This window comes from Ochlerotatus camptorhynchus, unplaced genomic scaffold (assembly GCF_037179485.1).
Source record: "Ochlerotatus camptorhynchus isolate MF236.1 unplaced genomic scaffold, CSIRO-AGI_Acam_v1.1 ptg000015l, whole genome shotgun sequence".
Taxonomy (NCBI): Eukaryota; Metazoa; Arthropoda; class Insecta; order Diptera; family Culicidae; genus Ochlerotatus; species Ochlerotatus camptorhynchus.
This window is the reverse complement of record NW_027040507.1, coordinates 1,923,531-1,951,207: the sequence shown is the minus strand read 5'-3', so window position 1 is coordinate 1,951,207 and position 27,677 is coordinate 1,923,531. Positions and strand designations below refer to the sequence as shown.

The following is a 27,677-nucleotide window of genomic DNA, read 5'->3' as shown; positions in this document are numbered from 1 at the left end:
TTTATTTAAATTTCAGAAACCTAAGAGATGTTACATGAGCATCAGGAAAATGTTAGATCATTTTAAGGGAGTTCCATGGTTTTCAATGCAGTTTAAAGAACTGTAAAAAAATGCAGCAACTTCAGCGACGATCAGATTATGTTAAACAAAATCGCGAGACCTTTTAAAATGTTCTGAAATCTTCAAGAACATCTTGAGAACCTTCAGGCAAGTATTTATATTTGTTGGTAGTTCCATTATATTTTGGGAAGTTCTCGGAACTTCGTAGATGATTGAAGATCTTCATATCAGTTTCATTTATTTAAAGAAAATTGCAGGATATTTCAAGGCATTCAAAGGAATTACGCGATACTTTAAGAATTTCATGAATTTTGCGATGTTTCAGAAACAATGCGAGGTCTTCTGGAAATTTAATGGACTTTAGGAAAGATTAAAAACCTCACGTTAGTCCTAATTAAATTAGGATTTTTACGCGAATTTTCTACTTTTGTGGGTGTTCAAAATCTTCCAGAGAACCACACCTAGAAATTAGTACGTGCTAGATGGTATAGTACTAGATAATTTGATTTGCATCTATAAATGGATGTAACTTCGGCTTATCGAAGATGACTCTCGATCTACAAAGGTTTGGCACGTGAAATCGTGCTTCTCCTTATCATGCATACGTAACCGGATTGTTGACGTTACTTACACTTTTGCGTAAGAACTGTTGAGGATGAAAGTGATAGTGTTTTCTCCCGGTTGATCCAGATAATATTTTTTTTCCTCTGTTCGGGACCTAACACTACTGCGACCAGTAATTTGATCTATTGTAGTATATCCCGTGTCCTTAGTTAAGTGCATGTCGTATTACTCTGTTGAGAAATTATGAAGTATTCGATTGTTTTACAGTTGTCAGTTTTGGATTTATCGTAAGGATCCGACTCTAATTGAAACGTCCCGCTATTTATATCCTTCGGAGTGTTGTAACACCCTCCATAGCCGCACCCCTTTGTCAGTCAAAATCGGATTCTTTAGCAACAAAATTGATAAATGAAGACTAACTAACTCATGTTTTCATTGTTTCAAGAACATCCTCGGTGGACAAAGCCGAGTCTTGTCACTATCAACAAGGCCTAAAAAGTAACAAGGGCTAAGATGTGTTCCTTGAATTACTGAAAAATCCTGTTCCCCTAGTTTGAAGTAGTCAGAACTAGGAATCGATGGTAGATCTTACATTCTGTAACGTATCATGAAAAGGTGATCTACCCACGTTACGGGGAATCCAGTTAACATAGATCACGATGTTTTTAGAATCAAAATAAAATCCAAATAGACATAAACATACATATACCGAACTGTTAAATGATATCGAAGAGCCTAACAGCGTGGCCAGATTGTTTTCAAGCTTATCAATATCAAATGTTTGAAAAAGGTTTCTTCTCCATTACTATTGAGTTTTATTGCTGAATAAATGAGTTTTTTGCTTGATAAGGCGAAGTGAGGGGCTAGGCTGACATTGTATCCCGTAACCCTATGAAGAATTTGTAATGTTCGTGACATGACCAGTTTCTGTAATGCGCTCGCTAGAAGGATTTTAAAATAATTTTGAAATTTTTGTGTTTGAACAAAGCTTGTTTCCCCTAATGCGTTGCGTCTAGAATATTATATTGTGAAGGGTTTATACACAGATATGCATTCCGGAAAAAAAAGCTTGTACGCTGCAGTCCATTGGACGAACTTCATTTACAAACATATGCAGAGGACGTTATAAATCCAATTGGATGTAAGAGAAATTTGTTTTGCGTGAAGCATTTCCCCATGACAGTATACAATTTATGTCTATGCCAAGAGCAACAATAGCGCAATCATGTTCGGTGTAGATCGAAAACATACCTGGGAGCGCATCCACCATGCCATTCCAACCGGGGCAGTAATAATTCACGCGTTACCGACTCGTAAAGCCCGCTTCCCGAAAGAAACAAAACATATAACACTGCACCGATAAAGGCTCGAGAGCTGTCGGCTTGTTTGTTCGGTAAACTTGCCTTGTGAAGAGGGTACCGCCACCCGCCCGAAAAAAGATAACAACGAAAAGTGCTGTCGGCAAGGCCACACGAAAACAAATATGCCAAATTTATGGCATGAAGATACTTGCTCGGGAACATCTCACTCCCCTGACAATGTGTGTTCAACCGATTCTACAAATTCCATGTGCTCACCAGACTCACAGTTAAACATTGAAAGCAGGCAGGCAGGCAGGCAGGAAGACAGGTGAAGAGCTGGAACTTTCGAAAAATTTCCTTTGATTCTTCAGAAAACAAACCTGCGGTGTTCTGTGTTTGGCGTACTTCCAAATAATCCCGGTACTCGTGCACGCGTTTTCCTATCTTCGAACTTCCTCCGACAATCTCTTCTGCAGAGGATTTCCCCCGTCCGCCGTCGCCGTCATGGATGGGGAGGTTTTGTCTTCTTTATAGCAAACTTTACTCAAAAAGTTTCTACTCTGTGCACGTTCAATCAATGCACCCTCGGGTAATAAAATGTGCTTCGCAACAAAAAGGTCTGCTTTGGCAAACGCCGAGTACCAAGAAAAAAGATTTCCGTGAACCTTGGAAATGTTTAGTCTTCCGCCAAAAGTGTCGGTAATCAAATCGAAGACATAACAATAAATAAGTGAATAGCTATGCCATTCGAATACCGGATCAACTATAGCCTTCCAGCGTGGCGAGAAGTCACTTGAAAGGCCAAAAAAAGTTTCAGCATAAAACTAATGATGTTACCTAATGAACGTCTAATTAAATGTGCTTTTACCCTTGTCTGAAGTCTGTCTCGATCCAAAACACTACAGTTTAATCCTTGAATGACCTCTCGGCAATGGATGGTTATTTGAGGATTGACCGCCCGCCCATCCTCATCTCTGAATCGGCTGGCGTTTGCACATCTGCTTGATACCGGACACAAGAAGTTAATTGCACGACCATCGGCGGCCAAACCCAGTCATCGTCGTCGTCGTGCTACGAGTAAAGAACGGTAGTTACCATCAGGTGATTAAATAAAGCGTGGCTTTTTATTTGACCCTTTTGATTGCGCCAAGCCAGCATTTGGCACACAAAAGTACACTTAATGGCGTGCCCTACACGTTCGAGTCGAGACAGACAGTACCAGGCAGGGATCTGCCGCCATTATCGGGTCGTGGTGGTCATTATCACCCAGCTTAACTTACGATAATTACGTGTGCAGTTATCACACTAGCACTGCCCACACAGCAGCTGGCCCGATGCTGGTTTGCTCCGATGGGGATCATTAAGGGATTCGGAGAAACAGGGATGACGCTTTGGGAGCTTTCGTGCTGGATTGGATACCATTGCACTTTAGGCCAGGAATGCAATGGAGCGGGACAAATTGTATAACTCCGAAGCGGAGAATTTCCTTGATTTACTCTCTTCAGTAACGTGTCTCGATATAATGAGGATTAATCTGTTTAGTGACATAAACAGATAGTTTGAAACTCATCCGCATAGATGGCGCATTCTGGAGAGTTGACGTCTCGGACAAACTTGTTTATCTTTAAAAAAAATTCTCTCAAGACGTGAAAATTCTTTTTTCCTGTTGTAAATACACTAAAAACCATACTTTTGCTAATGAATAGGCTAGTTTAAACAACGCATTTTGAAGACAACGAAATCCTGAATTTGAATCGCAAATGTAAAGCTTCAGCTGTCATTGTTCAGTTGATCGGATCCATCGAAAATAGTTTGTTGATTATGCTTAGCCGGTATTATCAGACTGGCGGTCCAACACATTGCCAGTGGTTGGGACGTGTCTTCAAACTGGCCGTAAACATCTAAACAAAAAAAGGATCCCCGAACGCATCTAGTGTTCTTGCTCCCGCCGCTCCGATGGAAGTCGAATGTGGTGTTGATTTGTTGAGCTGAAAGTGTGTCCATTCCACCTGCTGGACAGATGCCAGTCCATGAACCATAATCCCGTTTTCGAGCACAGGATCAAGAACAAATCATGAACATAAATCACGTCCCAGAACTAGATCATGCTTTTCAGTACAAAATTTACGGTTATATGACTTGGGTTGCCTTTACTGATGCCCGGTATGCCACTACGCAGGCATTACGTTTATGTTGTGGAACAATATTCACGATTTCATGATTTGTACTCATGGTGTATTTTTGTAAACGAAAAATTTACTTGTTCCGAAATTCGTGACTTGAGTTTCACGAATTTCGGAACGAATTCCCGTGTTCCCATAAACATTCCCTATGGAATCCCTCAAAGTCCATGCTACATGCGTAGAGCAATTTTGAGATGAAGTTCTACCAGCAATTTTATGAAAATTAAGCAAAACTCTCTAGATTTTTCCAGTCCAGCATAAATAGGATTTTTGTCAATGCTTTATTTGTTCCAAATTCAAAATAAATTTTAATTAATTTAAACCTAGGTGCTCCAGATACTACATTAACTTACCAACCTTAATTGTTATGATATATATCTTAAGGGTTTTACATTGTTCAGTATTTTAAACAAGTTTTCTAAACCTGCATGTCAGTATAACAAATCTTAAAACTAGAAACTAAATCTAAAACTTATCTAATACAAAAGGAGTTTTTTGTTGTTATTGAGGATTGCAACGATTTTTGCCTGAAATTGAAAAATATTTTGTTGGACATTTGTTCTAAAATCTCAACATTCGCAATTCTATGTGCCTCGGTAGTATTGTACCAGGGAGGCAACTTCAAAATCATCTCCAGAACCTTTTTTTGAATCCTTTGAAGTGCTTTTTTCAGTTTAGTGCAACATTCGGTAAATTGCCACACTATGAAATTGCTCTAACTTTTTAACCGTTGGGTAGAATTTAATGAAAATTTAGGTGGATTTAGTTCATAGTGCATTATTTACATCCTGCAAGTTTTAAAGTCCTGTGATCAAAACTCGCGGAAATGGAGTCGAAAGAACAGCTCGTGCGTGATAAAATCTTGCGCATTCATCACGAGAACAAGGATCTCTCGCATCGTTCCATCACTAAAACGTTGGGAATCGCGAATTCCACGGTGTCGCGAGTGATTAAGCGGTTCGAGGAACGGTTGACCACCGATCGGAAGCCCAGAAGTGAAGGAAAAAGTATTCCGTACAACACCAAAAATCACAACCGCGTAGTTGGGGCCTTCAACCGAAATCCAAACGCCTCCGTTAGGGATGTGGCTAAGAAGCTGCACCTAAGCCGAAGTTTTGTCCAGAAGGCCAAAACTAAGGCTGGGCTTCGAACGTTCAAGGTACAAAAGGCCCCTAATCGCGACGAGAAGCAGAACAAATCCGCCAAAACCCGTGCCAGGAAGTTGTACCTCAACATGCTGACGAAAGTTGAATGCTGCATCATGGACGACGAAACATATGTGAAGGCCGACTTCAAACAGATCCCCGGCAACCTGTTTTTCACGGCCAAGGATAAGTTCAGCGTTCCGGAGCATGTCCGCACTCAGAAGATGTCCAAATTTGCGAAGAAATTCCTGGTTTGGCAAGCCATCTGCACGTGCGGGAAGCGGAGTGCACCTTTCGTGACCCAGGACACGATGAATGGACAGGTGTACATAAAAGAGTGCCTCCAGAAGCGGCTGCTTCCTCTCCTGAAGGCCCACAACGTCCCAAAAATCTTTTGGCCGGATTTGGCCTCATGCCACTACTCCAAGGACGTGCTGAAGTGGTATGCGGACAATAAGGTAAATTTCGTGCCGAAAATGTTCAACCCTCCCAACACTCCGGAGCTCCACCCCATCGAGAAGTACTAGGCGATTATGAAGCAGCACCTTCTTAAACGACCTAAGGTAGTGAAGACAGTCGAGGAACTGAAGAAAGTATGGGTTTACATGCAAAAAACGGTTGATTCACAGGTTGTGCAGAATCTTATGGCTGGGGTTAAGGCCAAGGTGCGGGCATTTGCGTATGGACTGTAAATAAAATACGAGTAAAATGGTAAAATGAAGTTTAATAGTTATTTCTCAATCCCTGAACATTTGATGGCAATCGGATGAAAACTCGAATTTTGCGAATCAATTTTGTGTGTGGCAATTTCATCGTGGACACCCTTTATTAGAAGTTTATACTTCAGGCAAAGTTTGGATTTCCTGCTTATAAGAGGATTCACACGATTTTACTGATTCAAGCGACTGAAGTCATCCAAACGAGCTGCCTTGAAGAAATTTTTTAAACTTCGAACGGATGTATCGAAGAGGAAGTACAACCTCGTTAACAAACAGTACAAGCGGCTCAACAAACAGCTTTATCAAGCCCATCAGCGCCATATACAAACTAAACTCAAAGCAAATCCCAAGAGCTTCTGGAATCATGTGAACGATCAACGGAAGGAATCGGGCTTACCTTCTACCATATACAATACGGATCGAGAAGAGTCAGATACGGAAAGAATCGCTGACCTGTTCATGTCACAATTCAGCAGTGTCTTTGTCAAAGAAAATTTACCTAACCAGCACATCGTAGCCGCCGTAAGTGATGTTCCCGTACTTCCTGCTGTTGGGCCGCATCCGCCTATCTCGACTAATGATGTTCGTAGAGCAGGCCTTCGTTTGAAAAATCCCTTCAGCACTGGCCCTGGCGGAATCCCTTCCGCGGTTATCAAGAACTGTATTGGAGTGCTGGCCGCGCCTTTAGCATCCATCTTCAACCTCTCTTTGGATTCTGGGAGCTTTCCCGACTGTTGAAAGGGTTCTTTTGTTTTCCCTGTCTTCAAAAAAGACAATAAGCAGTCGCTGTCCAACTACCGTGGTATCGCTGCTTTATGTGCAGTCTCAAAACTTATACCGAAGAGGTCGACCGCTACAAATCTCGTTCAATACACATCATCAATCATACGCGAGATGGAAAGAGGTCATCAAGTTGATGCTATCTACACCGATCTTTCTGCTGCTTTTGATAAAATCAATCACGAGATTGCAGTGGCAAAACTAGAGCGACTTGACTTTCACGGTTCCCTTCTTGATTGACTTCGCTCATACTTCACCGGTCGACATATGTCAGTGAAGATTGGAGATCATTTTTCTCAACCGTTCGCTGTTTCTTGTGGTGTACCTCAAGGCAGTCATCTGGGACCGTTCATAATTTTATTGTATCTGAATGGCGTTCACTTTTCGATCCGTTGCCTGAAGCTGTTTTATGCTTAAACTATACTTTGTCATCAAAGATCGAAGTGATGCATTGTTTCTTCAGCAGCAGCTGGACGTTTTTGCTGTTTGGTGTGACAAGATCAGGATGGTACAGCATGCAGGAGCAAAAATTAAGCCGTGAATCTACCATTAAAGACTTAGGCGTCCTACTTGATGCACAACTCACCTTCAAGGACCATGTGGCTTATTTCCGCTAAAGCATCTTCTCAACTTGGTTTCATTTTTCGTTTCGCCAAAGACGTAAGGGACATTTTCTGTTTAAAAACACTCTATTGTTCGCTAGTCCACATTAGAGTACTGTTCCGTAGTATGGGCTCCTTTTTACAGCAACGGGTGAATCGTATTGAGGCCATTCAGCGAAGATTTGTACGTTTCTCTCTTCGTTGGCTACCCTGGAGTGATCCTTTTAATCTCCTAGTTATGAAAGTCGCTGTAATTTGATGTCCCTACAATTACTTAGTGTTCGCAGAGGCGTATCTAAGGCTACCAGGCATGGAAAATCATTTGCATTCATTTCATACATTCATTTACATTCATTTGACTCTAACTTTTTTCATCGACAGTATTCCGCAAAATGATGCATAGAGCTTTTGTTATTAGCTACAAGTTTTACTCATAACTCAAATCTGTATCTCTTAGGCATCACGAACTAGAGCGGGCAGAACTTGTTACTGTTTTTCAGTGAATGTAAAATACATTCACTGAAAAACAATAGTGGCTTCTGTTCGCACTGCTTCGTCATGCATAAGATATACAAATTTGACTTTTTAACAAGGGTTGTAGCTAATAACAAAACCTACAAAAGCTCTGCACATCATTTTGCGGAATACTGTTGAAGAAAAAAGTTAGAAGCAAATGAATGTCAATGAATGTATGAAATGAATACAAATGATTTTCCATGCCTGAAGGCTACCTTCATCGCTGATCTCCTACGATTGGACATTAATTGCGGTTCACTTCTGCAGCAGTTGAACAGGCATACCAAAAGTACCGCCTCATGACAGTATTTCAACGGCTGTCGCTTTCTTTTTCCTACGACAGCCTTGAGATTGAGCTATAAGCGACAGCCCACAGTGAGGCTGTTATACGACATGCAACGTTGCCGTCCCGTGCAGTACACGACAGCTCGTTCTTAGTCATGTATTTTGTTCGTTCCACTATGACAGCCTCGGATGGTCTTTCGTAACGTTCCTCGTACATACAACAAGCAGTTCGTCAAACTGTCGATTCGTTGCTGCTGTCTTTGAAATGTTGTTTGTATGTCGTAAGACTGCTACTACACTACTAGTGTGACGCCGAAGCTCGTTCGGTTGCTATCACGTTCGTGCTGCCCATTGCAAAATTTGCATCCGATATTTTTTGAAAACGCGCGGTCTTGAGCAGATCAGACATACCGACATTCCTGCGAAAAATATAAGCCTACCCGACACCAACCTGACTTCTACCAAACCCCAACCCGATGTTGGCCCGACATTGACCCGACATAAAAACAAAATTGACCCGACATCGACCCGACATTTGGCCGACGTGGATCATAAATTTACGTTACATTGATCCGACATCGGGCTGACATGTCTATTCGGGATCATACTTCTGGGTTTCTTCCATACTACACTGCCGTGTATAAATTGTATATAATGTCTCGTGACAGCCTTTTCGAGACAGCCACTTGGGTAAGCTGAGGGATGTCGTCGGTTTGTGAAGGCTGTCATGACGACAGAAACATTGAAACCCTGGTAATAAAGAAATGTGTAAATACAGCCCATTCGGTTCACTACGTTCCAAGCACGATGATTTTTGCAAAGCGGGTATAGATGCGACTGTTCTAATACAGCTTTCATTCTTTCGTGCGTGCGCTGTTGCCAATACACTTCGAATTCAGATCTGAACTTACGGTAGCAAGCGGTAGTAAAGCACACAAAGCAACACTCAATGCAGGTATAAACCAACTGTCGTGAGAAGGCTGTACTATTTGGAAGCCTGAGTTGAATGTCAATATCAGACGCGTAAATTAACGTTCTTATTATTTTTCCAGATCCCGGCTTCTCGCACAAACTACGGTGCTAATGAGCCGTTAACTAGCATGTGCAAGATTTTCAACAAATGTTATAACTGCTTTGATTTTAATATCTCCGGTGTTAGGCTTAATAATCGGAGTTGGTTGGAAATGCTAATATGAAGCTTTAGTGTGATACTTTATTAGCTAGATAATAATCTTTAGAAGAGGGTAGGTGAATAGTTCCGTTAGAGTACGGCAGTATGAAAATTGAATTGAAGTTGAAAATGAGCAAAGGGCCATTAATGCGACAGTATAAAGTCAAACGCACACCTTTTGCCTAACCCGTACGATGTACGCGGATACTTGAAGGATGTAGCCTGTAGACTTTAAGACACCCTTCAAGTCTCCGCGAACATCGTACGGGTTAGGCAAAAGGTGTGCGTTTGACTTTATAATGTCGCTTTAATAGCCCTTGGCTCATTTTCAACTTCTTTTCAATTTTCATACTGTCGTACTCTAACGGAACTATCCACATACCCTCTTGTAAAGATCATTCTCTAGCTAATAAATTGTCACACTTACATTTCCAACCAACTCTGAAAATCGCTAACTTCGCGTATGAACTAACATAAAAACACTTTGAACTTAATAATCTGTTTTATAATGTACTTTAAACTTCCTGACGGTTTGTGTTTTCTGTATTTAAATAAAGTTAATTATGTTATCATTAATATATTTTTATATGTTTAGGACTTAGTTCAAGCAAATGTATCTGTAGGATTCCATGTTATCTGCTGGGTCTGAAATTATGAGGTTTTGGGCTTTTCCCTCCAAATAAATAAATAAATAAATAAATAGATAAATATATTAAAGCAGAAATGTTACAGGCATCGAAAGTTCTTAATTAATAACTTTGGAAGTGCATTTAGAACACATAGTTGAGAGCACTCAATAAGCTAATATGCGAGGAGGAAGAAAAAGGCATTTGGCTTGAATGCCCGCAATGTGATCTTTTAAAGTAAATTTTTGGTCAAGCACTAATCCAAGATATTTCACTTGACTTGACCAGGAAATTAGATTTCCGTTTGCTCCTAGGTTTCAAAAAGGAAGCTCTAGGCTTATGTGGAAATATTATAAGTTGAGTTTTGGGAGCGTTGGAAGAAATCTTCCATTTTTGTAAATAAGAAGAGAAAATATCTAAACTTTTCTGCAGTCTGCTGCAAATAACACGAAGACTTCTTCCTTTAGCGGAAATGCCTGTGTCATCAGCGAACAAAGATTTGTGGCAACCCTGAGGCAAATAAGGGAGGTCCGAAGTGAAAATGTTATACAATATAGGCCCAAGAATGCTACCATGAGAAATTCCAGCTCTAACAGATTGTCTTTCAGATTTGGAATTTCGATAATTTACCTGCAGAGTTCTGTCAGTTAAATAATTTTGAACTAATTTCTTAATATAGAGTGGAAAATTAAAAATTTTCAATTTAGCAATCGGCTCCGCAAAGCTATAGCAAATGAGCCTGGAAAAATAAACGCATTATATAAAAAAATTAAGCAATCAAACCTTCATGCCAAACACTGTCGAATGCTTTTTCTTTGTCCAGAAGAGCAACTTTAGTTCAGCAGCTTTCAGATTTGTTTGAATGAATTAAATTGATTACTCTTAAGGGTTCATGAGTAGTTTAATACTCATGGAGAAAACTTAACTGCTCATCTGCAAACATTTAGTTCGTATTGATGTGAAGCATCATTCTTTTCAAAATTTTCTTTTCAAAAAGTTGATGCATTGATGAAAGAAAACTTTATGGTTGGTAGCTAGTAGATGGATCAACTGTGCATTTTTTTCATTTATCATGAAATTGGAAACATCTGTTAAATAATTTTACCAAGAAAGACAAGGTACTCTTGAGGAGTTTTTTGATGACGATATAGAAAATTCCATCATCACCTGGAGCTTTCATATTTTAATTTTTTTTTTGTTATTGATCTTAAATCGTCCAAATCATCAGAAATATTTTCCTGAGAGAAAATGTTCAGATAATCCCGGTCAACCTGATTCGTAATAGAACTAGTAAGACCCAAATTGAAATTATTGGGACTCTCGAATTGTTTAGCAAGTTTCTGAGCTTTTTCCAAATTTGTGATCAAAATTGTTTCACTTTCTTTAAGCGCTGGAATAGGCTTTTGAGGTTTTTTTTAATTTTTTGTGAGTTTCCAAAAGGGTTTGGAACACGGGTCTAATTAAGATACATTATTTTCAAAAACTTTGTTCCTCAAGGGCAGAGAATCACTTTTGTTTGTTTATTGTTGCAAATCCCTCTAGATAACTTTCATGGCAGGATCGCGTGTTCTTTGATATTGTCTCCTACGGACATTTTTAAGACGGATCAAGAGCTGAAGATCGTCGTCTATTATAATTGAATCGAATTTAACCTCGCATTTTGGTACTGAGGCAGCTCTTGTTTCAACTATAGAAGAAGTCAGAGATTCAAGAACATAATTAATTTCAAATTTGGTTTGCAAAGGAATGTTTGGATCGAAGTTATGGTAAGTTGGGATAAGAAATAATTCCTTGGGATGTTTCAAAAGTTACTTGAAGGTGATCAGAACCGAAGTCATCAAGTGTAACGAATTGGCTACAACGTTGACATGCATCAGTTACGACCAAATCAATAGTTGAGGGATTTTATGATGAAGAAAAGCATGTTTGGCTGTTTGGATATTGAATAGTGTAATAACATGCAGAACAATCATCAAACGGAATATTACAATTGGAATTACTCCGAGCATTATTTTATAAGTGGAGCGGTGTTTTGCATAAAAATCATCAAAAACGAAGAATTAAGACCTATGACGGGTAAGTTTCCGAAGGTCATCCTTGAGAAGGTTCGTGTGCTAGCCGCGTATTGGATCGGAAAATAGGCAGCTATAAACGTAGGCTGTCCAAATTTTGTTTCGACAGAAACCCGCAAAGTTTCAAAAACTTTGGTTTCAAATAAAGAGAGAATTTGATGTTAGATACACCTATAAACAATGATGGCAACGCCACCATCGGCTCCATCAAGACGGTGATTTCGATAAATGGAATACATCCCTTTTAACCTTTTTGTCAGGTTTTTGGAAAGTTTCAGTTAAAACGGCGATATGCACGTTATGAACTCTCAAAAAGCTTATCTCATCTTCATTATCTTTAAGAGACCGAGCATTCCAATTCAAAATATTAAATGATTTGAAATCCATTACTCAATTTCAAAGCAATGACTTTGTTATTAGTAAATTTTTCTCCAGTTTGAATAACATGAAGCATAGAGTTTTTAGAATATAAGTCATCATGTCGATGAATGATTTTTTGTAAAAATTACATTTTATGAGCAGTAATGCATCCTCACTCAAAATCATTAAAATCTCCATTAGAATTACGTTGGCTAGAATTTTGATTTTGATTTGTATCAGCTGCAATAGTAGCATGGAGCAATGGTAGCTCCATTTACTTGATTAACATTGTTAGCAACTGGTATGCATGAAGAATTTGAAGCAGGGCAGCTGTTTGTACCTACGGTACGATTTTAGAATTTGTTCCTCACTAACCGTTGTTAATAGTAGACGAATTAGTACCTGTTTATGCACTTTTCCAACCTGCCGCTTAGATGGTAGGATCACTTAGCGGGTATCACATTCCTAAAAATTAGATTTGGATCATCCTTCACAGGATAGTTGTCCTTTGCGTGAGAGGAATCACCACAATTCATGCATTTAGCTGGCATGTAGCGATGTTTTGTTCCGTGAACCCACCCTTCCTTAGCACTTTTAGTACTGGGTGAGGTTTTGGAAATTTCCTCCAGTCTTCCTGAAGTGTTCCCGCTTCACTCGGACCTGGAGCTAGCTAATGGCTTAAGGGTGTTTAGTTTATTAGACTTGAAGTAAACTAAATAAATATCATTAGAAATCCCGTCGCGCGATCTGATCCAAGGTAGACCTTTCAAGACAACCTTGAGCAGACGTTCAGTTTTGGTGTCGTCAGTGAAAAGTTGGCGTTGCTTCTCAGTAAGATACTGAGCAGAGGTTTGAATCCGTCCAAGGTTTCGGCCAATATACGACATTCACCCTGACGGCTTACTTACTTTACATACATAATACATACTTTTGGTTGCATCGCCAACTTGAGGTGAATTCTAACCGAATACCCTACCCAACCCTCCAACTCCGTAGTACTTATGAGGGTGTCGCTAAGTCGGTGGCCTCTCGTTAAGTAAGTACTACATCAACATTTCCTTCCCTATCCCTAGTTATGGTAAAGATGGGCGTGGCCGGGAATAGCGGCAGTCATGCTTCTGTTACTCTTGTTTAGATTGGAACCAATGTTTACTCCCCAGCATTATTCCTGAAAGTAGTCTAACTGAGAATTTCAGAAGAGACGTGAGAGTCGCTATTATCCAATCTACGAAGTATATCATAACAACGCTAACGCTATACGACATTCACCCTGACGGCCAATTTGAAGCGTCTAGAAGCTCAATAAAACTTGAATTTAACGATGCTCAAAAGTTCCGTGGGAAGAGCATGAAAATCAGAAGTGGTTATTACAATAGGGGGAACATTTTTCTTCCTGGAATGTTTAATGGAATTTTTCCTGGATGATGGATCATTCTCATCATCCGTGAGGATATCAAAGTGATAACTCAAATCAATTTCATTTGAAGGGGGATCAAGAAATTTTGCTTTCTTTTGCGTTTAGGTGCCATGGCGGCAAGAGAAATTTTCTTCAAATCGATTTCCAAGCAGATTACTATAAGAATCTGAAGGATCGAACAGGAATTTTCCAAATCGATATCCAAGCAGGATTATCTTGGATATGACCCAAACAAAGATCGAAGAGGAATAAAAATCGAACAAGTTAGAACATCTGCGTCGACCCATCTTAATCCGGACCTCTATCCAGGACTGCACTGCCCCATTCCAGATTGTAAGCTGGCAACGGCACGAGATCTCCAGTGGCTGCACTCGTTGATCATGTGAAATGTCCACGGTCTGGAGGAACTGGATTCCACGTTGACTGCCGCTTGTGAACATCCCGGTGCAACTCGGAAATCCATCAAAAAGTTGAACTCGGTCTAGTGCATCCACCGGAAATATAAGATTATGCTGGTGCGATCCCGTCCATTCCGGCAAACAGAACCAGCGAAACTGTCGGAAAATCTCAGATCCTGTTGGGAATTTAAACATCCTACCAGTAGTTTAGTGCTTATGGATTACTAGTTTTTCTCACGATTGTGGAGCAATAACCGATACGCATTTATCCAAGAGTGCCGATTTTTCGACTCCGATGGAAATACCCGGGAAATTAGGTTCCCCATTTGAATTACCTCTACACGCATAATACTTGACATGCTTTCCTTGTTCTATTTCCCGTACGAAAGCTTATGTTCTGCCAATCTAGGTAATCGACAACCTGATCCCAATCCACACGTGAGCCGGAACGTGACAGAATTAAACATTGCTGAAATTAATTTGACAATGCACTTGTACGCCATAAAAGCATGGTGGACATTATCATAGTGTTGATACAGATGCAGTGGAAGCTGGTATAATGAGGAACAACAATTCCAATCACGACGGATTAAAATGATAGTGCCTACCTGAATGGATTTGAATTTTGACATGACACCTTGAACAAGGCAACCGCTGAGTTTCGAAGCCAACATTTGTTTTTGTTGTCATATCAATATTCATTATCATCTTGGTGGGGATGATTTTGAGGATCAAATGCAAAATGATTTTTCTTATTTTACACAAATGTAGGGTTATGGAATGTGTGTTGTTATCCTAGTGTAACAACTGGGGTTTAATGAGCGTTCTGAAGACCACCCATGAAAAAATGTCCAATTGTAGAAACGCCTTTTACAGCGGTGCCGGTGGTGTAGTGGTAAGCGTGATTACCTCTCACCCCAGCAGGCCTGGGTTCAATCCCAGTCGGCACTGCCGGGATGTTCTGAGGCATAACTTCTCTGATCACGCCTTCCTTCGGAAGGAAAGTAAAGCCGTTGGTCCCCGGTTCATGAGTTGATGGGTCGATAGGTAGGGTCCAGGTGTGGGAGCTGCCTTCCTGTCGTCGGTAGCATTGGTGCTCAGCACGGAAAACAAGATCGACGTTAGGCAAATCAAGGAAAAAAAAACAATTTTTTAGCTGGTTCAGCTTTTATTAAACTTCACTGCTGATTGGCCCTCTTCGTTGCATACGTTTTTCATTGTATGGTTTAAACAACCTCTGTACAGCGAAATTTGCCAGCGATTTTTTTTAAATATGCTCTTGTCTCATATTCTAAAACGCTGTTTTACATATTGAACACGAATAAGAATAAGCGCCTTTGAAGTTCATAACTGAGGTATGAACTTCAAAGGCGCTTATTCCAGCTTAAATCAGCTGCCAGTTAATCACTATACAGCTTTGTCACGGGTTCCGAGTAAAATATTGCTACATCCTGGTACACAAACAAGGCAAGTTGTTTAATTTTTGCTTCACACTCCATATCTCCTATATTTATTTATTATTTTACGACAAACCTTTACCTAAGGTATTTATCATAACAAAGTTACCATCGGCCCCATCATATCATCCATCACACCAGCCATCATACCAGCCAAAGAACAGCCAACAATTACATCAGTCAAACACACCACTCTGCACGGTCAGCACTTCGGCCAACCACCCGATCATCGCACCAGCTAGCAGAGTCAACATTCTAGCCAACACCTCGATCAGTCCATCAGCCAGCGCAGTCAGCATTCCGGCCATTAAACCAGAATTACCTACCTTGAAATATGAATTACGTTGTTTGCTATAAATAATGTAAGTTAGGTCAACTAGAGGGTAGCAAACCTACCGATTCCAGGATTTGACAGTTGATAGGAAATAAATGTCTCTTTCTACAATTACTAATACCACTACAGTTCAAAGGAGTAAGTATAGGAGAAGGAGAGGGAGAGTCAGATATGTGGAGGAGAACATGAAGTTAGTTGAAATAGAACAGTTGAACGGTTAACATGAAACTTGCCTCGTTTAGTCCCGTGGGACAATAAAAAATCCGAAAGTCTCGTTGAGTTTGGTCGCGAGTGATCTAGTGGTATTTCGTGTAATTCGAGTTGTCGTCGCGGAAACCCTCGAACGAAACCACAACCTGGACAAATTTATGGTGCCTAAACTCGGCAGGAAGATCCCAACAGTGATTGTAAGCTCCGGTTCGAAAGCTTTCTACGTGTTTTATAGCAGCTTCATCGGTGTTACCAGTTGGAACCTTCTCGTTTCTCACTCGTGTCGCTGAAGCTGGTAGCGCCTAAGGCAAGTGGCGATTACTTCCGTCGGAGACTGCATTGGAGCTACCCGTTGAGGTTAGAACAACCGCGTTGAGTAAGTCAGGCAGCATCAGCAAGGTGCGTACCGTAACTCTGCCGTAAACGATTTCGAGATGCGCAAAACGGCTTTGCGGAAAAATACTCTCCACCACAAAACGCTTTTGCGGCAATGAAGCATCATTCTCGGATCGGCAAAGTCGATCCAGCTCTTCGACGATCAGTATGACCTCGCGCAAATCCATCAAGTTCAATTGCAAATCGATCGCCTTGACGAGTTATGGAGAAGCTTCGAAAGTGTGCAAGACGAGATTGAGGTTATCGAAGATTTCCAAGAGGAATTTGCTGACTGACATCCGACGGCAGGAATTTCAGGACTTGTATTTTGAGCTGAAAGCTTCTTTGGTTGGCAAGCTCCCACAAAATGATCTTCAACCAAACGTACCTCCACCTGGAGCTCCTGCTGTTCACCAAGTGATGTCGGTCAAACTGCCGGTGTTAAAAATCCCGGAGTTCGATGGACAACCGGAGCAGTGGATTGAGTTCCGTAACTTTTTCAAGTCGGTGATCCACTCTAATCTGCAGCTGTCAGCAGTACAAAAGCTTCATTACCTTCGAAGCTCTTTGAGAGGCAATGCTTCTCGACTCATTTCGTCCATATCAATAAGTGCAGATAATTATCCAATCGCATGGAAAACAATATGTGACCGATACGAAAACACCCAACTACCTCGTAAAACAACACACGTCGGCTCTTTTCCGGATTGCTTCGGTAAAGAAAGGCTCTGCTTCCGCCTTAGCAGAATTGGCTGACGAATTCAATAGTCACGTTGGAATCCTTGACAAACTTGGGAATCCCAACGCTCACTGGAATTCGTTTCTAGTAGAACGTTTGAGCAGCTTATTGGACGAGAAATCTCTTCTGCAATGGGAGACCCAGTGTAAGGAGGAAGAAGTGTCACAATATGTCGATTTGCTGAAATTCATTCATAAACGGTAGCGTACGCTACAGAAGTGTACTGCGGCCTACATTGTACCTGCACATGTTCCAGCTAAACCCATTAAAGCCAAATCTTCCTCTTCTCACGTGGCTTCCGAATATGTGTCGAAATGTCCTAGCTGTAAACTAGCTCATCCGTTGACCCAGTGTGATGCCTTCGCAAAATTAACACCTAACAATCGATTGTAAAAAAGCACCACCTGTGCATCAACTGTTTGAGGGGTGGACATATGTCTAAGGATTGCCGAAGTAGTCTGTGCCGGACCTGTGGAAAGAAACATCACAGCATGCTACATCTTCCTGCGTTAACGTCCGCTTCGACGGTTTTAGATGTACCGAACGAACAGCCCTTACCGAGTACTTCCCAGTCATGCACTGTCATCTGTCCTACACCAGAGCTTCCACCGCTCAAGCAGAGATTTCGTATCCGGTCGTGGATGCACCACCGGTGGTGCAACGCCAGGCAGTCACGTCGGTCTCGGAAGATTCATCGTCGTTTGTCGTTCCGTCCCGATTGATATCACACCCGGTCAGCACATTCACCAGGGTAAGCAGCCACGGAACCAAAGTCCACGATAAACCGCCAGCATAAGCAACCTTAGGAATAGGCACACAGCTCCGAGTAAACAGCAACAGCATATGCAGCATAGGCAGTTTAACAGGAAGAACCATTTTCATAATATCAAAATTGATGTTTAGCGTTAGTTGTGTACAGTTCTTTTTAAAAACTTTAATCCGAAGATCCCGGACGTAATTACCATACTAGCAAATTATTACCTGGCTGGAACGTGGACTCGAACTCGTGACGATCGCATTGCAAAACATCGACGCTACCAACTTCGCTACACCAACACTTAGAACTGGCACGAAAATACCACATGTCGTTCTACAGCATTATCGTTGAATAGAAGCTTTATAATGGTGTCCATTCAACTCTTGTTCGACTATTTTATTCAGAATTATAGAAGCAATGAAGTTATAGCCATTGAATCGCTACAACGCACACATCATAAAAACATTACGATCTACAGGTATTCCTCGATATAACGTAACTGTCACTTTTGAATTCCTTCGCCGATTTTTCGAAAGCGATCATTTAAACAAACAAAGTCACACCATCCAACAGATTAGATAATTTCCCATCTATTGTTAATATTATTGTGTATGGTTCAATTGTTATTAGTGAGATATTGACGATGGAAGTCAAAAGTGACAGTTACGTTAGATCGAGGTATACCTGAATTTCCAAAAATAAACATAATATAGTTTTATTTTCCAAAATCTTCCATTCTTCATTCAATTTCAGCAACTCTCTTTATCCACTACACTAAACGACAGATTCGGTATCGTTCTTATCTCGGCGGTCATTATTCCACAGCACAGAAAGTAACTTAATCGTCTACGAAAAATCAATCATATAGCGATAATGTCCAGATCTTCGGCACCTTAAACATAATAGGGCTTCTTGCGGAACTAACCTAACTGAATTACTTCAATAAGAAATTATGTCATTGAATCAGCCTTATAGATTCACTGTTATTTAATAATACTTTTGTGGAAAGTAAATTAAGAATTTACAAAGAACACTATTCAACCATGTGCGCATAGTGGAATAGAAGGTCAAAAGTTGACTATTAATTTTGGGCGGAAGTTGCACCTTTTCATCTTATTATTAGACAAATCTTCTGTCGTCGAGTCAGGCAACTAGACAACGTTTGATAAGAGTTTAATAAGCATACCCCAGACAAACAGACATAAAACTCGCAAGTTGTTCATCGAATAAGCATTTAACGGACAGTTTAGAAGTATCGTAGTTGGTAGTACCGCCACCTGTGGTGCGCATAGTCTATTCCATTGCATTTGACGTTTACACACTACCGCCATCTGTTCAGCGTAGTGTCCACCACAGTGTACTCAACAGATGGCGGTAATGTTTTTACGACGATGTTTTACAGTGAGAAATATTCAATGTGTAGCATACCATTCAGATAAAAGTTAGAAGTGGAACAAAAGTGTATCTTTTGGTCAAAATCAGTTTTGTTCGGCACATTATTCGACATTTCATCTTATTCAGCAATGTACACTGTTGTTCAGCATTTATTCAATATATATGTTTATTTGCTGCTTTGAATTGTTTGTTGGGCGTGATTTAGGCTTTTAGAATGCTTTTAACCCTTCGTTACTCGCGCTGTTGTACTTTGTACAACACACATGAGTTTTCCATTGTCATTTTGTTGCTGAGTGGGATTTGACTTAATTGATTACAACATGGAATACATCGAAATCCTTACCAGATAGGAAGTTACTGTCTCCGACAAAGTTGTTCAGAAGATCATGACATTGTCGCTGGCGGACAGAAGTTCAGAATTTTCTCACTACATTGCGCGACGCTAGTTTCACGTGAAATTCTCATATAAAATATTTCGGGTTCCCAACCAGATAGAAAGGTCTTTAGCATAGTTGTTCAGAAGGTCAAGGTTTTTTCGCAGATGGACAGTAGTTCAGAGTTTTCTCACTTTGCGGTGCTATTATTCAGGTGAAACTCTTGCATATAAAATATCTCTAGATCCTGACCAGATAGAAAGTAAATCTGTTCGACAAAATTTTTCAGGAAGTCAAGATCTTTTTGTTGAGTAACAATAGTTCAGAGTTTTCTCACTATGCTGCGCTAGTAAATATGTGCCTTTCTAGTATATTCAATAGCTCGAGATCTTGATCAGCTAGAAAGTTGCTGTTTTCGGCAAATTTGTTTAGGGGGTTAAGAATTTTTGGCTGGTAAACAGTAGTGTTGTGAATGGCTGTTCAGTCTCGACAAAATCAAAATATTGCTATTTAATTTTTGTCCTTTTGTATTGATCAGCTGAGCTGAAAACCAAAATCAAAACAAACAGTGGATAGCTAAATACACGCAAACACAGGCAATTTACAAGCAAGTTTATAACACACACACACACGTATTGATCAGCTGAAGAATGATCACACAAACACTACGGACTGGGTAGAAAAGCAATGGTGATCATTCTAGTGCCGTGTACTGAATTCCAGAGCGTAGAAATTGGAAAGGGTTTTCGACGAATAAATGAATTCGTACCGTTTGTGTTTGAGCGGGAGTAAGTACACGATAAAATTCAGCGTGAGTGGATACCAAATGCTAACCATATAAAAACATTTTAAAAACAAAAACAGAAACTCTGACCTCGGGACATCTTTAGGTTCCACAGAACCACACTAGACGAGAAAACTGTAAAAATTGGTAAAAATAACAAATTTTGTAAAAATTATTAAAACACATTTTCAAACAACTAAAATGTTAATAAACAATTTAAGAGTCCCTGAAGAAGGTCCCAAGCGGACCGAAACGTTGGACAAAAATTAAATAGCAATATTTTGATTTTGTCGAGACTGAACAGCCATTCACAACACACATCAATTCCCAGTCGAACCGTTCGGTAAACAGTAGTTCAGAATTTTCTCACTTCATGGTGCTAGTATACATGTGAAATTCTCGCATGCAAAATATCTCAAGTTCTTGACCAGATGGAAAATAACTGTCGTCGGCAAAGTTGTTCAGGAGTTAACAATTTTTTTGCACGTGGACACTGCCGGTAATCGCAAGTCAGTCCCATCTGCATTTTTATCAATTTTGAGTTAGCATCATTATTCAGTTTATCTTTCTATGTTTTTTGAGATGTGCTATTGAAAAAGGGAGGTTTGTTCAAGAAAAATGAAAAACAATAGCAAGTCAAATTGTCCCACAGCGAAAAGTAATCGGAAGTCAGTCCCATTAGAAAAAATATGTTAGAAATGCTAGTCCGGATGTGGCCAATATAGTTGTTACGATACTCAGTTTGACCGTCAATCGATATGGTTTTGAATTATCACGTGATTTGATGTATCCAAATATATCATATTAACAATATGATCCATTCATGCCTTTTTCAAATATTGCAATGACGACCCGCAAAATATTGCTTCACGCACCATCTTGCGTTGAAAAAGGTCAGCAAAAATCATTCAATAACAATCGAGGGGTGCGAATATAGCACTTATTACAAAAGTAAGAGTCACATTATTGTCATTAATTACATTGTGTATATTATTTTAAAATTTGTGTGACATGTCACTGTTGTCATCAAATAAAATAATATGCTGAATTACATCCATTTGAAATATTAAACAAATTTTCATTTGGTTTACCCCTCGTGACGATAAACAAATACATTGGTAGCGTTTTTGGCCACAGAGGTGCTTTCATCGCTAAAAAATTGGTTCGCCAGCTAAGCGAATGAGTGGATCATATTGTTAATATAAGATATTTGATGTATCGCTTGATGGATTTTGATTTAAAACGGATTGACCACTCCCCCGAGGATACCCGGAACATGTCCGGGTGTGGCCAACATGGTGCTGGTCACTCATCATTACTCTTATTGATCTTATTTTTGAATTCTCATGTGAATTGATTTATTCAAAGATATTTAATTAACAAGATATCACACTAATCAATTCCTCGAACAAGGCAATGGATACACCACACTTATGTGATCGCAGTGCCATCTAGTGAGTGCTCATTGAAACTGTTGGGAGTCCCCAGTCAACTTCAGCACCAGGGTTCAATAAATGACAGGTGTCCTTATGACAAATGCCAGCCGAGGGAAGAGGATGATCGATGTCATCATCATTATATTTCGATAGCAAAATTCTCATTTTGTTGTGATTGCATCGATTTTCAATCATAACCACGTTATACGCAACAGAAACGGGGCTTGTAATATGTTTTGCTTTCGAGTGAACGAGTTTTCCAATATCACCACCGGTATCAGTAATATGCATTGTTTACAATAGCAGATACGTGCTTTCGACAAAGTAATCGAAAATTGATGATTTGTGAATCTGTTGCTCAACATAATCTTTATTAGCATAGAAGTATACTTCGAAAAACGCAACGTATCAAAATCATTGCTAAACAAACGTAATAAAATATGCCGTCTTCTTTGGCTACCGCTACACGCATTCTATTCAAAAATTACGTTGGAATAATGATTACTTTCCTATTTTATAAAGAAGGTATTTGTCAACACCAGCGAAATCGCAAACTGTAGCTGCCAAAGCTGAGTGATGACGATGAGTGATGATATCGCTTCGTGTTTTGATTTGCACTGTACCATCCGCTCAGTGGTGTGGGTTCGTACATGCATAGATGTTGGTGAGTGTGTTTTCTTCCAACGCTGTAGTTCAACGTTGTATTGTCATAAACCTATTGGCGCTGTTATCTGTCTCTATAAATTCCAAAGAGTGAAGGGGGTCTGATTTATCGCATGGTGGGTTTGGCACGTTTATGAAAAGCTTTGGTCTGATGAAGACCCATACTCAACGGAGTATGTTTCGGCCATTGCTCTGGAACCAGCGCAACAAATTCAGAAACATTCAATAACGTTCTATGGGACCATGGTATCTTTCTACTGTTCAATACTGTGCTAACCTAATGCAGCATCGTCATGGAATTGTGACTGACTTGTGGCTATTTTTCTCATTCACGTTAAATGTAATCGCAAGTCAGTCCCGCTCAGATTTTGGCCATAAAATAAAAATTTAACTATATTTTTCCAATATTTTTGGGTAAACATAGATGCATTCTATCACAATGTACGTTTATTTTTAAATTTATCCCTTCAACATAAGTGTCCAATCAAAAAACTTGAAAAATCTTTGAACGCCGTTTTCTCATTTCCAGTTTTTTACAGATGGGACTGACTTGCGATTATGGGCAGGACAGTTGTTCAAAATTTTCTCAAGTGAAATGTGAAATTCTCGCCTGTGATATATCTCGAGATCCTGACCAGATAGAAAGTTATTGTCAAGAACAAAGTTGTTCAGGAGGTTAAAGCCTATTTTTTGGTGCACAATGTTCCAGAATTTTCTCACTATGCAGCGCTAGTGTACACGTAAAATTTCCACGTATAAAATATCTCGATATCCTGACCAAATAGAAAGTTACTGTCTTCGACAAAGTTCTTCAGAGGGTCATGGTCATTTGGCTGGGGAACAGTAGTTCAGAATTTTGCACACTGCGCTGTGCTAGTATATATGTGCAATCCTCATATATTCTATAGCTCGAGATCCCGAACAGCTAGAAAATTACTGTCTTCGGCAAAGTTGTTTAGGAGATCAAAGCTGTTTTGCTGGTGAACAGTAAATAGTTCAGAAAATTTTCGGTATGTGGCGCTAGTGTGCATGTAAAATATTTGTATATGCTATAGCTTAAGGTCAGGAAGTAACTTTCGTCGTCAAAATTGTACATGCGGCAAAGTTCTTCCGGATGGTGAACATGCAAATGTGTTTTGTTCAAAGCTCTCTCATTTTACGTCCAATTTTTGATCTTCTTAGGTTATTTGAATGGTATGAATGGTGTTGCATAAGGGTTCTACTGCTACTTTTTAATTTCAAATGTTTTTTTTTCAAGTCAATTCTGAAAAAATCAAAAAAATATTGTAACTTTGTGTGAACTTTTGGTATACAAAATTTGAAAATGATATTGAGCAATTTGCCTCTTCGTATTTCCATTTAAAATCTTTCAAATGTTCTAAAAAGAACGAAAATCTGACGTTATTAGGGAGTGTCCTTTAACTTATGATCGGGAGTGTACGGTTTTATAAATTTCTCCATTCAACTGAGCAAAAGTGCCTCACTCTCTGAGTTAGTCTCGTTGTCCGCTCACACGTAAATACAGGGATTTTTTTTTTGTTCTAGATCCCTCTAAAAAATCATTTTGAAATTAGTCTAAGCTAAAAGGGAGACTTTAAACATTAATTTGGTTCAATTTAATTCATCAGCCAAAATATCTTTATCTCCTTAACAGCTTTGCCAAATACAGTAAAATTTCTAGCTGTTCAGGATCTCGAGATATTATATATGCGAAGATTTCACGTATATTCTAGCGCCGCGTAGTGAGAAAACTGTGTACTGTCGACCAACGAAAAAGCTTTGATCTCCTGGACAACTTTGCCGATGACAGTTTAACAGGTCTCGAAACATATCTAATGCGAGAATTGCACGCGTATACAAGCGCAATGATGTGAAAAAAAAAATTGAATTTCTGTCCACCAGCCAATAGGCCTTGGCCCCCTGAACAACTTTGCTGAAAACAGTAACTTTCAATCTGCTCAGGATCTCGAGCTATTGTATATGCGAGAATTGCATGTGTATACTAGCACCGAGTAGTGAGAAAATTTTGAACAACTGTCCACCAACAAAAAGATCTTGACTTCCTGAACAACTTTGCCAAAGACATTTACTCTCTATCTTGTCAGGATCTAGTTATGTATCACATGCCAGAACTAAACATGCACACGAGCACTACCTAGTGAGAAGATTCTGAATTACTATTAACCACCATAACGGCTATGATCTCCTGAACAGCTTTGGCTAAGACAGGAACATTCTATCTGGTCAGAATCTCGAGATATTTTATATACGAATTTCAAGTGTATACTAGCGCCGCGCAGTGAAAAACTTCTGAACTACTGTCCACCAGCCAAAAATACTTGACCCCCTGAACAAGTTTGCCGCAGACAGTAACTTTCTATCTGCTCAGGATCTCGAGCTATTGTATGTGCGAAAATTGCACGTATAAACTAGCGTCACGTAGTGAGAATTTTCTGAACTACTCCTCTAACAAAAAGATCTTGGCTTCCTTAAAAACTTTGCCGAAGTCAGTAACTTTTTATCTGGTAAGGATCTAGAGATATTTTATACATGCGAGAATTTTACATGTATACTAACGCCACGAAGTGAAAAAATTCTGAACTACTGTACATCAACGAAAAAGCCTTGACCTTCGGAACAACTTTGCCGAAGACAGTAACTTTCTATCTGGTCAGAATCTCGAGATATTTTATATGAAAATTTCACGTGTATACTAGCGCCGCGTATTGAGAAAATTTTGATCTATTGTGCACCAAGAAATAGGCTTTGATCTCATCAACATCTTTGTCGATGACAGTAACTTTCTATCTGGTCATGATCTCGAGATATATCACATGCGATAATTTCACATGTATTCTAGTGCTACGTAGTGAGAAAATTCTGAACTACTCTCCACCAGCGAAAAGGTTATGATCTCTAAAACAACTTTGCCGAAAACAGCAACTTTCTATCTGGTCGGGATCTCGAGATTTTCCATGTTCCACACCGTTTACGCGGTTTGCATTCACATTTTCTCTATTATCCGCATTTTTTGCGGGTTAACTGTGATCAAAGTTTAGCTTGTTTTGTTAAAATCAAGTTTTTTAAGGAATACCCGTTGGTTTCATATCGATTGGTAGCTCGGCTGTAAAATGGAAATGGAAAACTCACACTGTTGTACAAAGTACAACGCGCGAGTACTCGTGTTACAAAAGTTGGCGCGAGTAACGGAGGGTTAAACCTCGATAAAACTTGCCATGTTATTTGGGTACTGCTTTACTCGATGACATTCAAAATAATCATTTTGTCGAAATGAATTTGTTTTTTTTTTGCCGTTGTGGATCGCTTCCGACTGACTATTTTGGGTTTGAAACACAAGCAATAATGAAGAACAACAAACGCGTATAAGGTTTTGCACCGTCGCACAGTGGGGTTGTTCTGGAAAAAAATACGGTCCAAAGTCTTTTCTCATCTTCATTGACGTTTTTGAGGGTAGGTTTCTTCGGTGAAGTTATTTGGACTGGTGACCCACTTCTTTTGAAATATACACCGGTTTTTAAATTAACGGGGTATTACCCTTAGAAAATCTTAATTTTTGGAAAATCTCGGTATTTTTCAAATAAAAATTCGGAGGGTTTAAAATTATGTTTTCCGAAAAAAATCTAAGTGCCTGTTAACAGTGCCACTGAACTGTCAAAAAGCTCTTTCGATGAACGCTGCAGAACCTAATTCGTCGATGAATACTGAACTTATTTGTTATTTTACTCGTACATAACAGTGAAAATTTTCAAAATAAACGCAATTCTTCCACAATGGATTGAAACGCTTGTGATGGCATGTGATGGTAAATGACAAAAACGAATGACATCACATGACATGGCTGTGGACTCAAGGACCACTATTCGTCCACAACAATAATGTGATTATTCCGGCTCCCCCGAACGAATTTCATCGCAAACGAAAGCTGTAGTTTAGACCCTGCTAATCGACTTAATTTCCACCACCACCACCACCATCTACCAGTCGGTCATTCTTTGCAATAAATGCAGCTGCTAATGTCCCACCACGTCCAAGTCGTCGTTATTCCGCAGCTAATGCGGTAAGCTGGAAAATTTCTCTGCAAAGTCAACGAAATCCTTTCGGAACGATAATGCTTTCGCTACAACTTGTGTCCAGCGCAGTTTGGAGCGAACCTTCAGAGTAGGATGAACCCAATGTCGTGCAATTAATGGAAAACAAGAATTCGGAACTACCTCCAACGGTGCCATGAGTCAAATTTGCTTGCTGATCACCTGATAGTTAACGTGTCACGTTCGGTCAGTGTTCGTCCGTTCTGGTTGTCCGGTGCTAGAGAAATCAATCTGTGGCTCCTACGGTACCCAGCTGGGCTCTGCAGAGCCGCATAGCTATAGCGGTAACATGAATGTGTGATGTGTGAGTGATTGACGTCCAAACTAAATCAGAGCAAAAGGTCACAACACACCATGCGGATGCTGCGGGTGAAGGGTTCGTATCGTGCTTGTACTCACCTCGCCATTGTGCGTCCACAAAATCAGCGGTGGCGGTTCCGGCAGATGTCGCACGATGCAGGTCAGGTTCACCGTCGAACCGGTGTCGATGTACAGATCCGGACCACCGACTATCGTTGTGATGGGTTCTGCAAGTGAGTGAAAAGAGAGCGAACATGAACAGAATTAGAACGCGTCTGAGCTGTGTGGAATCGTTTGTTAGATCCAACGGACGCTGGAGCTGGTGGTTATGTTTAATGCATTTGCAATCAGCTGACAAAATTTGTGACTTGGGTTTGCAATTTCGGGTGCGTGTGGTTTCATTGGGAAGCGGTAATTCAAATTTTCTCACCGGGTTCTGGCCGCGTGGATGGTGAATTGGGAGGGGTATGTACTTATGTGGCTTCTAATTCTATTGAAATTTAACATACAACAGTTCTATTGACGAGTAATATAGGTGAATTCCG

The 27,677-nt window shown here is 40.0% G+C and overlaps 1 protein-coding gene across 1 annotated transcript in view; it reads right to left on the bottom strand.

Annotated features, from left to right (window-relative positions):
- The window catches only part of LOC135702060 (SPEG neighbor protein-like), a 350,755-nt gene that overhangs the window by 25,683 nt on the left and 297,395 nt on the right, over positions 1–27,677 (bottom strand). Inside the window, exon 6 of the mRNA XM_065223052.1 lies at positions 27,232–27,359. Coding sequence (XP_065079124.1) covers positions 27,232–27,359 — 128 coding nt within the window. The remainder of the gene's footprint in view (positions 1–27,231; positions 27,360–27,677) is intronic.